At 40.9% G+C, this 13844-nt stretch overlaps 1 protein-coding gene across 1 annotated transcript in view; it reads right to left on the bottom strand.

Annotated features, from left to right (window-relative positions):
* Nucleotides 1–13844, bottom strand: part of si:dkey-11f4.7 (piezo-type mechanosensitive ion channel component 2) — a 237469-nt gene that overhangs the window by 201455 nt on the left and 22170 nt on the right. Inside the window, exon 9 of the mRNA XM_062057601.1 lies at nucleotides 4074–4169. Within this exon, the coding sequence (XP_061913585.1) occupies nucleotides 4074–4169 (96 nt within the window). The remainder of the gene's footprint in view (nucleotides 1–4073; nucleotides 4170–13844) is intronic.

Below are 13844 nucleotides of genomic sequence, written 5' to 3'. Positions count from 1 at the left end.
TGGTCGCTAGTAGCTGAAATTGAGTGGCAGCTGCTCTCGGCAGACTCCTGTACGTCTGAGCAGCCCTATTTAGGATTGCACTGCTCACCCTAACTGGGGAAGGGCCTAGAAAAGGTGGCCCAAACATTGCCCACTCAAAACCATCCTGGACAGGCTACCGCACCTGTCGGGAATTCCACTCCGCGGTCGTAATAAAGCAAAGAAAATAATCCCTCTTAAACTGGCATCTTAGTGAAACCAGACTCCTGGATGAAGGATCCCTGAAGGAAGAAGGGCAAGGTTACACTTTCCCCTGGAAAGGATACCCTCCAGGAGGGGAGCATCAGCACGGTGTGGGACTTGCAATAAAAAACAGCCTCCTACCAAAACTCCCAGAAACACCGGTTGGCATAAGTGAAAGGCTTATGTCACTCAGGATCCCTCTGGCTAAGAAAAGATATGCCACCCTTCTTAGTGCCTATGCACCGACGCTACCATCAAAGGAAGATGTCAAAGACAGCTTCTACCGGGCATTAGATGAGGCCCTCCGTTGCACACCTAAGGAGGACAAAATCTTCTTGTTGGGCGATTTCAATGCGTGAGTGGGGAAGGACAACAAGGTCTGGAGTGGTGTTATTGGCAGGCATGGCATTGAACAAGCCAATGCTAACGGCCTACGGCTGCTAAGCCTCTGTGCTGAGCATGACTTGACCATCACAAACACCATTTGGGGGACGGCGTGGCGAAACTGGGAGAGTGGCCGTGCCAGCAATCTGAGGGTTACTGGTTCAATCCCCACCTTCTACCATCCTGGTCACGTTCGTTGTGTCCTTGAGCAAGACACTTCACCCTTGCTCCTGATGGGCCTGGTTAGCGCCGTGCATGGCAGCTCCCACCATCAGTTTGTGAATGTGTGTGTGTGAATGGGTGAATGTGGAAATAGTGTCAAAGCGCTTAGAGTTCCTTAGAAAGGTAGAAAAGCGCTATACAAGTACAACCCATTTACCATTCATTTACCATTTACCATCTTCCAACTAAAAAAAAAGCACAAGACATCCTGGCTGCACCCACGCTCCAAACATTGGCACCTGATTGATTACACCATTGTGAAACGCTCAGACATAAAAGACGTATCACTAACTCGTGCAATGAGAGGAGCTGAGTGTTGGACCGACTACCGGCTCATTATAACCAGGTTCCGGGTGCAAGTACGCCCTGTTATCCGTCTACAAAAGTCAGGGAAGAAGAGGCTTGACCGTACCCGGCTAGCAGATCCTTTGGCTCGGGACAATCTCCGTCTCTCTCTGGCCGAAAACCTGGAAGACATTGAGCATATTCTGGAGAGTGATGACTCCATTGATGACAAATGGACCTCTATCAGCTCCAGGCTCTATGAGGCAGCATCCCAATCTATTGGCTATAAGCTCAGAAAGCATCAGGACTGGTTTGATGACAACACAGCCACAATAACCACCATGCTCAAACACATGCACACAGCACAAAATGCTGTACTCAACAACCCCACTTCAGCTGTGCTCCGACAGCAATGGCAAACATCCAGAAGGGAGGTGCAGTCAAAATTGGGTGCCCTGAAGAATGAGTGGTGGATATCAAAGGCAGCTGAAATACAATCTCATGCCAACAAAAATGATATGCACAACTTTTACGATGCAGTGAAAACCATCTACGGCCCAAGAAACTGCGCTGTCTCCCCGCTGAATTCTAACGATGGTACAACCCTCATAGAAGACCAGAAGCTCATCACCAAAAGATTGGCAGAACATTTTGAAACTCTGGTAGATCAGCCCGCCCCAACAGACCCCTCAGTTCTGGAGGAACTACCTGACTACCCAACCATCCATGACCTTGACCTTCCACCAACCTTTGGAGAGGTTAAGAGTGCAATAAAATCTCTGAAAGACAACAAGACCCCTGGTCCTGACAGCATCCCTGCAGAGATCTTCAAGCAAGGAGTGTACCTTTCCATCCGTGCCCTTTTCCTTGTCATCAACAACGTGTGGAAGCATGAAACTGTCCCTCAGCAGTGGAGAGATGCCAATATTATCACCATCTACAAAGGCAAGGGGGACAAGTCCCTCTGTGGCAACAGTCGTGGCATTTCACTTCTGGCTGTTGCTGGTAAAGTCCTGGCTAAAGTCATGCTACACAGGCTGGTGAACAACATCACGAAAGACCTGTTGCCGGAGTCACAATGTGGTTTTAGGAAGAACAGGAGCACTGTGGACATGGTGTTCACAACACGGCAGCTTCAGGAGAAGTGTAGGGAGCAGCACCAAGACCTCTTCGTTGCCTTCATTGATCTGTCGAAGGCTTTTGACACCGTCAACAGGGAGCTTCTCTGGAATATCCTCCTGAAGTTCGGCTGCCCACAGAAGTTTGTCAACATCCTAAGGCAATTCCATGAAGGGATGATGTCACGTGTGACTATTGGCGGTCAGGAATCAGAACCCTTTAAGGTGTGCACCGGTGTACGCTAGGGATGTGTCCTTGCTCCAGTCTTGTTTAATATCTTCCTCCTGTGTATGACACTGCTGCTCCATGAGAGGATCAAGAAGGGCAGTGGCGTTACCGTCGACTTCCGACTTGACAGGAACCTGTTTAACATCCGGAGGCTCCAAGCAGTCACAAAAGTCACATCAGTGCAAGTCATCGAACTCCAATACGCAGATGACTGCGCAGTTGTGGCCCACACACCGGAAGCGCTGCAAGCTACCCTCTCAGCCGCTGCAAGTGCTTATGGCAAACTGGGCCTCTCTGTCAACGTGGCAAAAACCGAGGTAATATGCCAGTGGGCATCCACTCCTCCACCTCATCCACCAACCTTCACCATCGACAATAAACCACTTGCAGTAGTGGACTCTTTCAAATACCTAGGCAGCTTTCTCTCTGACAATTGCAGTATCGACAGGGAGGTTCAAAACCGAATCAAGCAGGCGTCAGCATCTTTTGGCAGACTCAGGGGAAGGGTCTTCCAGAACAAAGACCTTAAGCTACATACCAAGGTAGCGGTCTATTTAGCTGTGGTCACGACGACCCTCCTCTACAGCTGTGAAGCTTGGACCCTGTACAGCCGCCACCTCAGGATCCTGGAGGCCTTCCACATCAGGTGCTTACAATGCATCTTGGGGATATCCTGAAGGACAGAGTCCCCCACACTGAAATACTCTGCAAGACCAACTGCACCAGTGTGGAGGCTACAGTCACCCAGCACCAACTTCGCTGGTTAGGCCACATTATCAGGATGCCAGAAGAACGCTTACCACGCAAGGTGCTTTATGGTCAGCTTCATCTTGGTCACCGCTTGGCAGGAGGCCCAAAAAAGCGTTGAAAAGATCAAATGAAGACTGTCATGAAGGAATGCGGCCTGAACCTGACCCAGCTGGAGGACACTGCAGCCCAACGTTCCACCTGGCGGCAGCTCCTCCAACAAGGAGTTCATAAGCTTGAGGAGGACCGAGGTGGTCAACGAGCCAGGAAGCGTCAAAGAAGGCATGAAGCCATTGCCACACCTGCACCCCCAGTCAGTGCCTTCACCTGCTCTGTTTGCGGCATATCTATATTGTCCAGGGTGTTCCCCGCCCTCTGCCCGAATGCAGCTGAGACCCCCCGCAACCCCAAACGGGACAAGCGGTAAAAAATTAATGGATATATATATATATGCAGTGAAAGTGTACAATAACATATTTTATCTGCAATTGTTTGAATCAATGCTTGGTTATTGTTCTTATATTGTATTTATTTGTTTTGCTGCATTTTCTTTGTAAGTTTTTATGTTTTGTTACTGCGGTTACTTGTTGGCCAGGACACAAATACTACGCCTTTTTATATCCTAATTAAAATAAAAAATGTAAAAATTGATGTTGCCGCTGAAATGAATGTTAGTATGTAGCTCACCCTAGTAGCATGACGTCACTGCTAAAATGAACATTAGCATGTAGCTCACACTGCCAGCATGATGTTGATGCTGAAATGGACGTTGGCATGTAGCTCACACAGCTATGCTATTGTTGCTAACACTAGCGATTGTTTATCACGTTTTTCAAAGATTTCTTGGTGAAGACTCCCACTCTTACTTTTCATGGTGAGCAGACTGGGGTTGGGCAGCAGCGGCACAGCCAGCAGAAACAGGAAGTAGACCACCGACAGTCCGTTGTAGCGAAACAATGAGGCTGTGCGGACCAGAGAAAAAAGAACATGTGGGCTTAGAAAGGAAATATTGGACGTCATTGCAGGAATTTTCCCCAAATGAACCTTGCAGTGACAATAAAACTTGATTTGAACACCACTTATCAATACTTGTACTTCTTGAACGTCAACAATTATACATACAGTACCGTACATTCTAGTCATCTGAGTGCAGTGAATATTCATCAAATACAATATTTACACACACTTTGTACGTATGTAAGTTGAGGACTGAGCCAGATATAGATCAAAATCCCAACTCCATGTTTGTGACGAAAGAGGCCCATTAATTGTCAATGGGGAGAAAATTCCGGGAATTTCCATGAAAACCGGGAATTTGGGGAAAGGGAAAACATATTTTGCATTGGACATATGTGAAAATTAGTGTGTGTGGATGGTTGAAAGGTCGGACTCGGGTTTAAAAATGGCACAACATTTGGAGAATTTAGGGCATTGTATAACTATGAACACGTCTATTCATTTGAATGGGAATTTCGTGAAAACCAGGAATTTTTTAAACTATTAAGCCTGCTCAGTGGGCTTGTGGTTAGAGTGTCCGCCCTGAGATCGGTAGGTCGTGAGTTCAAACCCCGGCCGAGTCATACCAAAGACTATAAAAATGGGACCCATTACCTCCCTGCTTGGCACTCAGCATCAAGGGTTGGAATTGGGGGTTAAATCACCAAAAATTATTCCCTGGCGCGGCCACCGCTGCTGCTCACTGCTCCCCTCACCTCCCAGAGGGTGGAACAAGGGGATGGGTCAAATACAGAGGGTAATTTCACCACACCTAGTGTGTGTGTGGCTATCAGTGGTACTTTAACTTTCATACTAGATGATAGGAATGGGTTGGTGTTGGAACTTTTGGAAACAGTCGAGAAATGTTGACCAAGTAACAGTTTGAGTTGACAATGGGTATTTCTAACATATGTACCTTTGACATTTTTACAGAGTTAAAGTTGTTTGTAAAGCTATTAGATGTACTTTTGACACTTGTACAGAGTTAAAGTTGTTGTTTTAAAGCTTGCAGATGTACTTTTGACACTTGTACAGAGTTAAAGTTGTTTGTAAAGCTATCAGATGTACTTTTGACACTTGTACAGAGTTAAAGTTGTTGTTTGTAAAGATTGCAGATGTACCTTTGACATTTGTACAGAGTTAAACTTGTTTGTAAATCTAGGAAGAGGAAGTACCTGATGAATTTAGGGCATTGTAGAACTATGAATACGTCAATTCATTTGAATGGGAATTTCCTGGAAATTTGGTAATTTCGTGAAAACCAGGAATTTTTGAAAATACTAATACTAGATGATATGGGTGGGTTGGTGTTGGAACTTTTGGAATCTGTCGAGAAATGTTGACCAAGTAACAGTTTGAATTGACAATGGGTATTTCAGAATTCCTGGTATTTTGGGAAAACCGGGAATTTGTACGAACAAAAATTTAATTTGAGTGAAATGTTTTTAAGGTGGAATGGTCAAAATGGTTGAAAAATGTGGACTGGGAAAACTTTCCAGGAAGAGGTGAAAATGGGGCTTTGGGGGAAAAAAAGTCCTGGGTTTTTGTTTTTTTTAACTCGGAAAATGGTAGTTTGATTGTCCAAGATGGTGGAACGGTTCAACTTGGATGAGAAATGTGGGATATGGAGAGGTTGTATAATGACCATTCATTTGGCAAAGGGGAGAAAATGCAGCGAAAACGGGGAATTCCGTGAAAAGAAAAAACATGTTTTGAGTTGGACACATGTGAAGAGGAGTGTGTGTGGATGGATGAAATGTCAGAATCGGGTTTAAAAAATGGTGCAAAATGTTGAGAATTTAGGGCATTGTAGAGCTATGAATACGTCAATTCATTTGAATGGGAATTTCCTGAAAATTTGGGAATTTCGGGATAACCAGGATTTTTTGAAAATATTGATAGTAGCACAATTGTCCTAGATGATATGAGTGGGTTGTTGTTGGGGTTTTGGAATCGATCAAGAAATGTTGACGTAGTAACCGTGTAAATTTAGAATGGGTGTTTCAGAATTCCTGGAATTTAGAAAAAACCCGTAATCCAGGATATCATTAAAACAATTTGGGGGAGGTGCTCACGATTCCCAGTTGAGTCGAACGTTTTGATACTTGAACGATTCCGATCGGATGAAAACTGTGGACTGTGGAGCGCACCAACGTTTTGTGGCGCAATAATAATATCAATAATAATAGTTAGTTTATTGTAGAATCTTATATGTGTGAATGTTTGGACATTCACACATATTATAATAATAATAATAATAATAATAATAATAATAACAATAAATAGATTATTTTTGGGGTAGAATATTATATTTGTGAATGATTGGACATTCACCCATATAATAATAATAATAATAATAATAATAATAATAATAATAATAATAATAATAATAATAATAACAATAATAATAATAATAAATAGATGATTTTTTGGGGAGAATATTATATGTGTGACTGTTAGGACAGTCACACATAATAATAATAATATTAATATTAATAATAATAATAAATAGATGCTGTTTTGGTGTAGAATCTTATTTGTGTGAATGATTGGACATTCACACAATAATAATAATAATAACTAGATGATTTTTGGTGTAGAATAGTATATGTGTGAATGATAGGACTTTCACACATATACTACTAATAATAATAATAATAATAAATAGAGGATTTTTGGTGTAGAATAGTATATGTGTGAATGATAGGACTTTCACACATATACTACTACTACTAATAATAATAATAAATAGAGGATTTTTGGTGTAGAATAGTATATGTGTGAATGCTTGGACATTCACACATAATAATAATAATGATAAAAATAATAATAAATAGATGATTTTTGGTGTAGAATAGTATATGTGTGAATGCTTGGACATTCACACATATAATAATAATAATAATAATAATAAATAGATTATTTTTTATGTAGAATATTAAATATGTGAATGTTTGACATTCACACATATAATAATAATAATAATAATAATAATAATAAATAGATGATTTTTGGTGTAGAATAGTATATGTGTGAATGATAGGACTTTCACACATATACTAATAATAATAATAAATAGATGATTTTTGGTGTAGAACAGTATATGTGTGAATGCTTGGACATTCACACATAATAATAATAATAATAATAATAATAATAATAATAATAATAATAATACATGATTTTTGGTGTAGAATAGTATATGTGTGAATGCTTGGACATTCACACATATGCTTGGACATTCACACATATAATAATAAGAATAAGAATAAGAATAAGAATAATTAATAATACATAGATGATTTTTATGTAGAATATTAAATGTGTGAATGTTTTACATTCACACATATAATAATAATAATAATAAATGGGTGATTTTTGGTGTAGAATAGTATATGTGCGAATGTTGGACATTCACACATATAATAATAATAATAAAGAGATTATTTTTGGTGTAGAATATTATATGTGCGAATGTTGGACATTCACACAATCACCAACACAATAGATGTTTAACAATGTGCAGCAGCAGTATTTATGGATGCAATAAAAGCAATTAATTATAATATCTTAATAAACAAACAAGAAGGGTATGGCATCAGAGGGTTGATCTTAAACTGGGCAACCAGCTACTTAGCCAACAGGAAGTAATACATCTACATTCATCTTGTGGTGTACCCCAAGGGTCAATACTAAGACCACAATTGCTCAACCTTTATATAAACTACATTAGTAAAGTTACAAAGAATTAAAGTCAGTTTTATTTGCAGACAACACAAGAGTGTGTTTAAGAGATAACACACAGAAACTAATACAAATAATAACAGAAGACCAATCTAAGCCTAACACTAGATGTGACCAATCTAAGCCTAAAACTAGATGTGACCAATCTAAGCCTAAGACTAGATGTGACCAATCTAAGCCTAAAACTAGATGTGACCAATCTAAGCTTAAGACTAGATCTGATCAATCTATGTCTAAGACGAGATGTGACCAATCTAATTCTAAGACTAGATGTGACCAATCTTAGTCTAAGACTAGATGTAACAATCTAAGTCTAAGACTAGATGTAACAATCTAAGTCTACGACTCGATGTGACCAATCTAAGTCTACGACTCGATGTGACCAATCTAAGTCTAAGACTAGGTGTGACCAATCTAAGTCTAAGACTCGATGTAACAATCTAAGTCTAAGACTCAATGTAACAATCTAAGTCTAAGACTCGATGTAACAATCTAAGTCTAAGACTCGATGTAACCAATCTAAGTCTAAGACTAGACGTGACCAATCTAAGTCTAAGACTAGATGTGACCAATCTAAGTCTAAGACTAGATGTAACAATCTAAGTCTAAGACTCGATGTAACAATCTAAGTCTAAGACTCGATGTAACAATCTAAGTCTAAGACTAGATGTGACCAATCTAAGTCTAAGACTAGATGTGACCAATCTAAGTCTAAGACTAGATGTAACAATCTAAGTCTAAGACTAGATGTGACCAATCTAAGTCTAAGACTAGATATAACAATCTAAGTCTAAGACTAGATGTGACCAATCTAAGTCTAAGACTAGACGTGCCCTTTTTATATACACTTGTATGTACACTTTTTAGACTTTTTTATGTTAATTGCATGCTTTTTAAGACTGTTCTATGTCACCTGTACACTTTTTTTCAGACTTTTTGTTATTATACGCTTTTTAGACGTTTTTATATTAACTGTACACAATTTTTACATAGCTTATGTTAATTGTACGCTTTTTCTGACTTGTATGTTAATTGTAGACTTTTGTTAATTGTACGCTTTTTAGACTATCATGTTAACTGTTCATGTTTTTTTAACAGATTTCTTGTGTTAATCATACACTTTTTTCAGACTTTTTTAATGTCAATTGTACACATTTTTTTAGATTTCTTATGTCAATGGTACACTTTTTTTTCAGAATTTTTTATGTTATATGTACGCTTTTCAGACTTTTGTATGTTAACTGTACACAATTTTTAGATAGCTTACGTCAATTGTACGTTTTTTCAGACTTTTTTATGTTAATTGTACACTTTTTAAACCTTTTTATGTCAATTTTACACTTTTTTTTAGGCTTTTTCATGTTAACTGTTCACGTTTTTTTTTTTACTTTTTGATGTTAACTGTTCACATTTTTCTTTTTACTTTTTCATGTTAACTGTTCACATTTTTTGGACTTTTTCATGTTAACTGTTCACGTTTTTTTTAGACTTTTTTATGTTAACCGTTCATGTTTTTTTTTAGACTTTTTAATGTTAACTGTTCAGGTTTTTTTTTTTAGACTTTTTAATGTTAACTGTTCACATTTTTTGGACTTTTTCATGTTAACTGTTGATGGGTTTTTTTCAGATTTGTAATGTCAATTGTATACTTTTTTGTTTGAGGTTGCTCAGCTACTTTTGTTTTAGCTTTTGATATCAATGTTGCACTTTTCTCTCCAGATGTCTACGTGGATTAGACCCTTTTAAGTCTGCTAACTCTTGGTGCTGGCTACACGGTTACAGCATGGAAGTAGCGGAGAATAGACTCACCAGCCAGCAGGCTGAGCGGCAGCCATAAATTGAAGAGAATCCCGACCACCATGTCCCCCGCCATGGCTCCTGATGCTTGCTGGCGGCTGCCAGAGAAGAAGTGAGCGTGTCAGGCGTGAGGACGCTCCTCTTCACCTCCCCCTCCCCTCGCCCCGCAGCCTCCTAATGGCTGTGACCGAGCAGCAGGCTCAATCTCCCCCCGGGGACGCCGGGCTGTCATCATCTCGCTAACAATCGTAAATTCCACGCCCGTAACCCCACGGCTGTGCCCTGGCACTTTTCTGGGCTTTGTGTGAGCAAAGGTGGGACTGCGTGCTCATCACATTTCTCCGCAGGGAAGTGGATCTAATATTCATGTCTGCCAGGCCATTAAGCAGCACAATCACTTTGTTGCAGACGATTTGACAAGGAACGTCCACCGTTAAGACTTGCAGGCTTCGCTACACATCTTAAAATAAAGTCAACAGCTGAAAAAGTGTTTTGCGTCTCTTCAGTCGCTGCGCTAAGCTGGCACAAAATTGTCCTTCCTTCCACTTCTTCTACTCACCTCATTTTCATTCTGTTTAGCCGTTAGCATGGCGTCTTTTCTCAGGAGGTCAGCTAGCGTTCTTTCTTCTCGTAGGACTCGGAGTTCCTCACCAGCCTCTCCTTCCGTTCTTTTCTTTATTTGCACACCTGTCTGACATCTTTCTTATGGAGCTCCGCTAGCATTAGCATTTCGCTCTGAGCTATGCCAGCATCTAGTGTTAGCGGCTTTTGGCTAGTCTTCCTCTCATCTATCTCTTCTGTTCCTTCTTTGGGCGGAACTCGTCATCGTTGACTTTCTTCCTTAAACGTTCCTTCCTCTGGTGAAGTTATATCACTTGACCAGGTCAGTGCCTTTCAAGTGTCTCTATGTTCATTCTAGACTCTTTTTTTTTTTCTTTTACACTTTTTCATGTTAATTGTACGCTTTTTAGACGTTTTTATGTTAATTGTAAGCTTTTTAGACATTTTTATGTTAATTGTACGCTTTTTAGACATTTTTAGGTTAATTGTACGCTTTTTAGACATTTTTATGTTAAGTGCACGCTTTTTAGACGTTTTTATGCAAGCATTCTGATCGAGACAGCACCCCCCAACTATAACTTCATTGATATATGTAGATCGGGGAAAAGAGGTGGAGGGGTTGCTGCTATATTTAAAAACATGTTTCAGGGGAAACAGATGTCACTTGGTGATTTTATATCATTTGAATACCTGTGTGCTGTGTTGAAATGCTCTCCCAAAATTATCTTGTTAATTATCTACAGGCCACCTAAATATTCTGCACATTTTTTCGATGATTTTACTGAATTATTGTCTAGCATCTCCACTGACTTTGACTGCCTGGTTATAACTGGTGATTTTAATTTTCATATTGACGATTTGAATGACAAGGGCGCAAAATAACTTTTTACTATTTTAGACACATTTGAACTGTCTCAACATGTGAAAGAGGCTACTCATTCTAAGGGACACACTCTGGACCTGATTATCACAAAAGGTCTCAATGTTTCTGATGTTCTTGTGATTGATCCTTCATTGTCTGATCATTTCTGTGTTTTCTGTAGTATTTCTGTAATTCCGGACACAAACAGAATCAAAGAATGTCAAAAAGCAGTACATAAATGAACATGCTAATGTCCTCTTTAAAAACGCCATTTCCTCACTACCACCTCTAAACCCATGTCATGCTGATGATCTTGTAAGCAACTTTAATTCCAAAATTGTGAATATCATAGATATCATTGCACCTGTTACAGTTAAAACGATTTCTGGTAAGCAAAAGGCACCCTGGAGAAAATCTGCTGTTGTAACAGCCCAGAGAAGAAAGTGCAGGAAAGCTGAACGAATCTGGCGGAATACAAAACTTCATATTCACCATGACATCTATAAAGAGAGCCTCCAGGCCTACAATTTAGTCTTAAAAAGTGCTAGAGAAACATTTTTCTCCAATATCATAAACAGCAACACTAATAAGGCCAAAACCCTATTCGCAACCGTTGACAGACTGACCAACCCCCCAACACAAATACCAGCCAAACTCCATTCCACGCAGAAATGCAATGAGTTTGCATTCTTTTATACTGATAAAATTGAAGGCATCAGACGCGCCATCAATATCTCAAGTAAAAAAGTTGGATCACCACCCCACTAGCGTTGCTGATGAGAAGGAACAAGGACTTCTCCTCATCATGTGTGTTGTGTTTCACGGAGACTTGGCTGAGCGCAAGTGTCCCGGACAGCGCGCTTCAACTGGAGGGCTTTCATCTCCTCCGCGCGGACCGAGACGCGGCGCTCTCTGGCAAAAAAAGAGGCGGGGGACTATGCTTCTTTATCAACAATAGCTGGTGCACAGACGTGACTGTCATTTTTAGACACTGTTCTTCCTCTCTGGAATATTTATTCATCCACTGTAAGCCCTTTTACTCACCGCGTGAGATTGTTTCATTCATTCTCGTGGCTGTTTACATCCCGCCCGGCGCGGACGTGCGTGACGCTCAGCGCGCGCTCGCAGGACAGATCTTACATGTGGAACGGTCTTTTCCTGACTCTCTTGTTATCGTGCTTGGTGACTTTAACAAGGGAAATTTGAGCCAGGAATTACCAAAGTATAGACACTTTATTAAATGCCCGACCAGAGAGGAGAACACGCTGGATCACTGCTACACTACACTGAGCAAGGCTTTCATGCAGTCCCGCGCGCTGCTCTTGGACTATCAGATCACGTGATGGTGCACTTAATCCCTTCATACAGACAGAGACTGAAACTGGCTAAACCTGTTATGAGGACCATTAAGTGGCGGGTGGCGGGGCTCTCCCTTAGAGATAGGGTGAGAAGCTCTGCCATCCGGGGGGAGCTCAAAGTAAAGCCACTGCTCCTCCACATCGAGAGGAGCCAGATGAGGTGGTTCGGGCATCTGGTCAGGATGCCACCCGAACGCCTCCCTAGGGAGGTGTTTAGGGCACGTCCAACCGGTAGGAGGCCACGGGGAAGACCCAGGACACGTTGGGAAGACTATGTCTCCCGGCTGGCCTGGGAACGCCTCGGGATCCCCCGGGAGGAGCTGGACGAAGTGGCTGGGGAGAGGAAAATCTGGGCTTCCCTGCTTAGGCTGCTGCCCCCGCGACCCGACCTCGGATAAGCGGAAGAAGTTGGATGGATGGATGGATGGATAATAATAATAATAATAATTAATAATAATAGTAATACTTCAACATAGTGTGTGTAACAGCATTCCATGACTAATATAAATAAATTAACATTAATAATAAATGACAGTAAAATAAGCACACGTATGACTGAGGAGTCATAGTGTAACTTTGTGTGATGTTTGAGTTGTCCGACTTTTAGTCGGTTTAGTGCTATGCGTGTTGGTGACAGATGACAGTTGGTTTTGGCCTGGTTTGTACGGCAGAAAATGACTAGTTTTTCGAGATAGAAGTGTTTTACTTATGTTTTTGGTGTGGTTATGGCCGAATATAAACAGTTTTGCTCAATAAAGTGATCGATATCATTCCTGGCCTCGAAGCATCTCGATAGATGTTACAATAATTGAACGGTGTTCAATTGAACGGTGTTGACGAACACCGTTAGGGCCGCTTGTTGTCACTGTCACTCAAAGTTGCATGGCAAAATTACATAGAATAAATATGTTTATTTTGTTTAGAATTCAGATGGGATTTGATTTGGTGCGCGGCATATATTTGCTGCGCGCAGCAGACGCTTGAGCAGTGCGCAATTGCGCAGGCACGCACCTTAGAGGGAACGTTGCATGGCAGTCCATGTCTTGTTGGAAACACGCCATTCTTCATCAACTTTTCTCTTTTTAGCGTCTCGGGTGTAAACCGTGCATCACTTGTCGCTGCATGTGCACCTTCACTCACAGGTTACACACGGACACACGCCCATAAATAATACTTTTCAAAATAAAAGCAGCACAGTTGTATTGCGCGCACGACATAGATGTTTTTTCAACTTTATTTTGTAATTAATGATTGCAGCTGTTCACATTCACTCACAATCACGCACACGCATACGTCCACACGGAAGTAATACAAATAAC

This window comes from Entelurus aequoreus, linkage group LG01 (assembly GCF_033978785.1).
Source record: "Entelurus aequoreus isolate RoL-2023_Sb linkage group LG01, RoL_Eaeq_v1.1, whole genome shotgun sequence".
Lineage (NCBI taxonomy): Eukaryota > Metazoa > Chordata > Actinopteri > Syngnathiformes > Syngnathidae > Entelurus > Entelurus aequoreus.
This window is presented reverse-complemented; position numbering and strand designations above follow the sequence as displayed.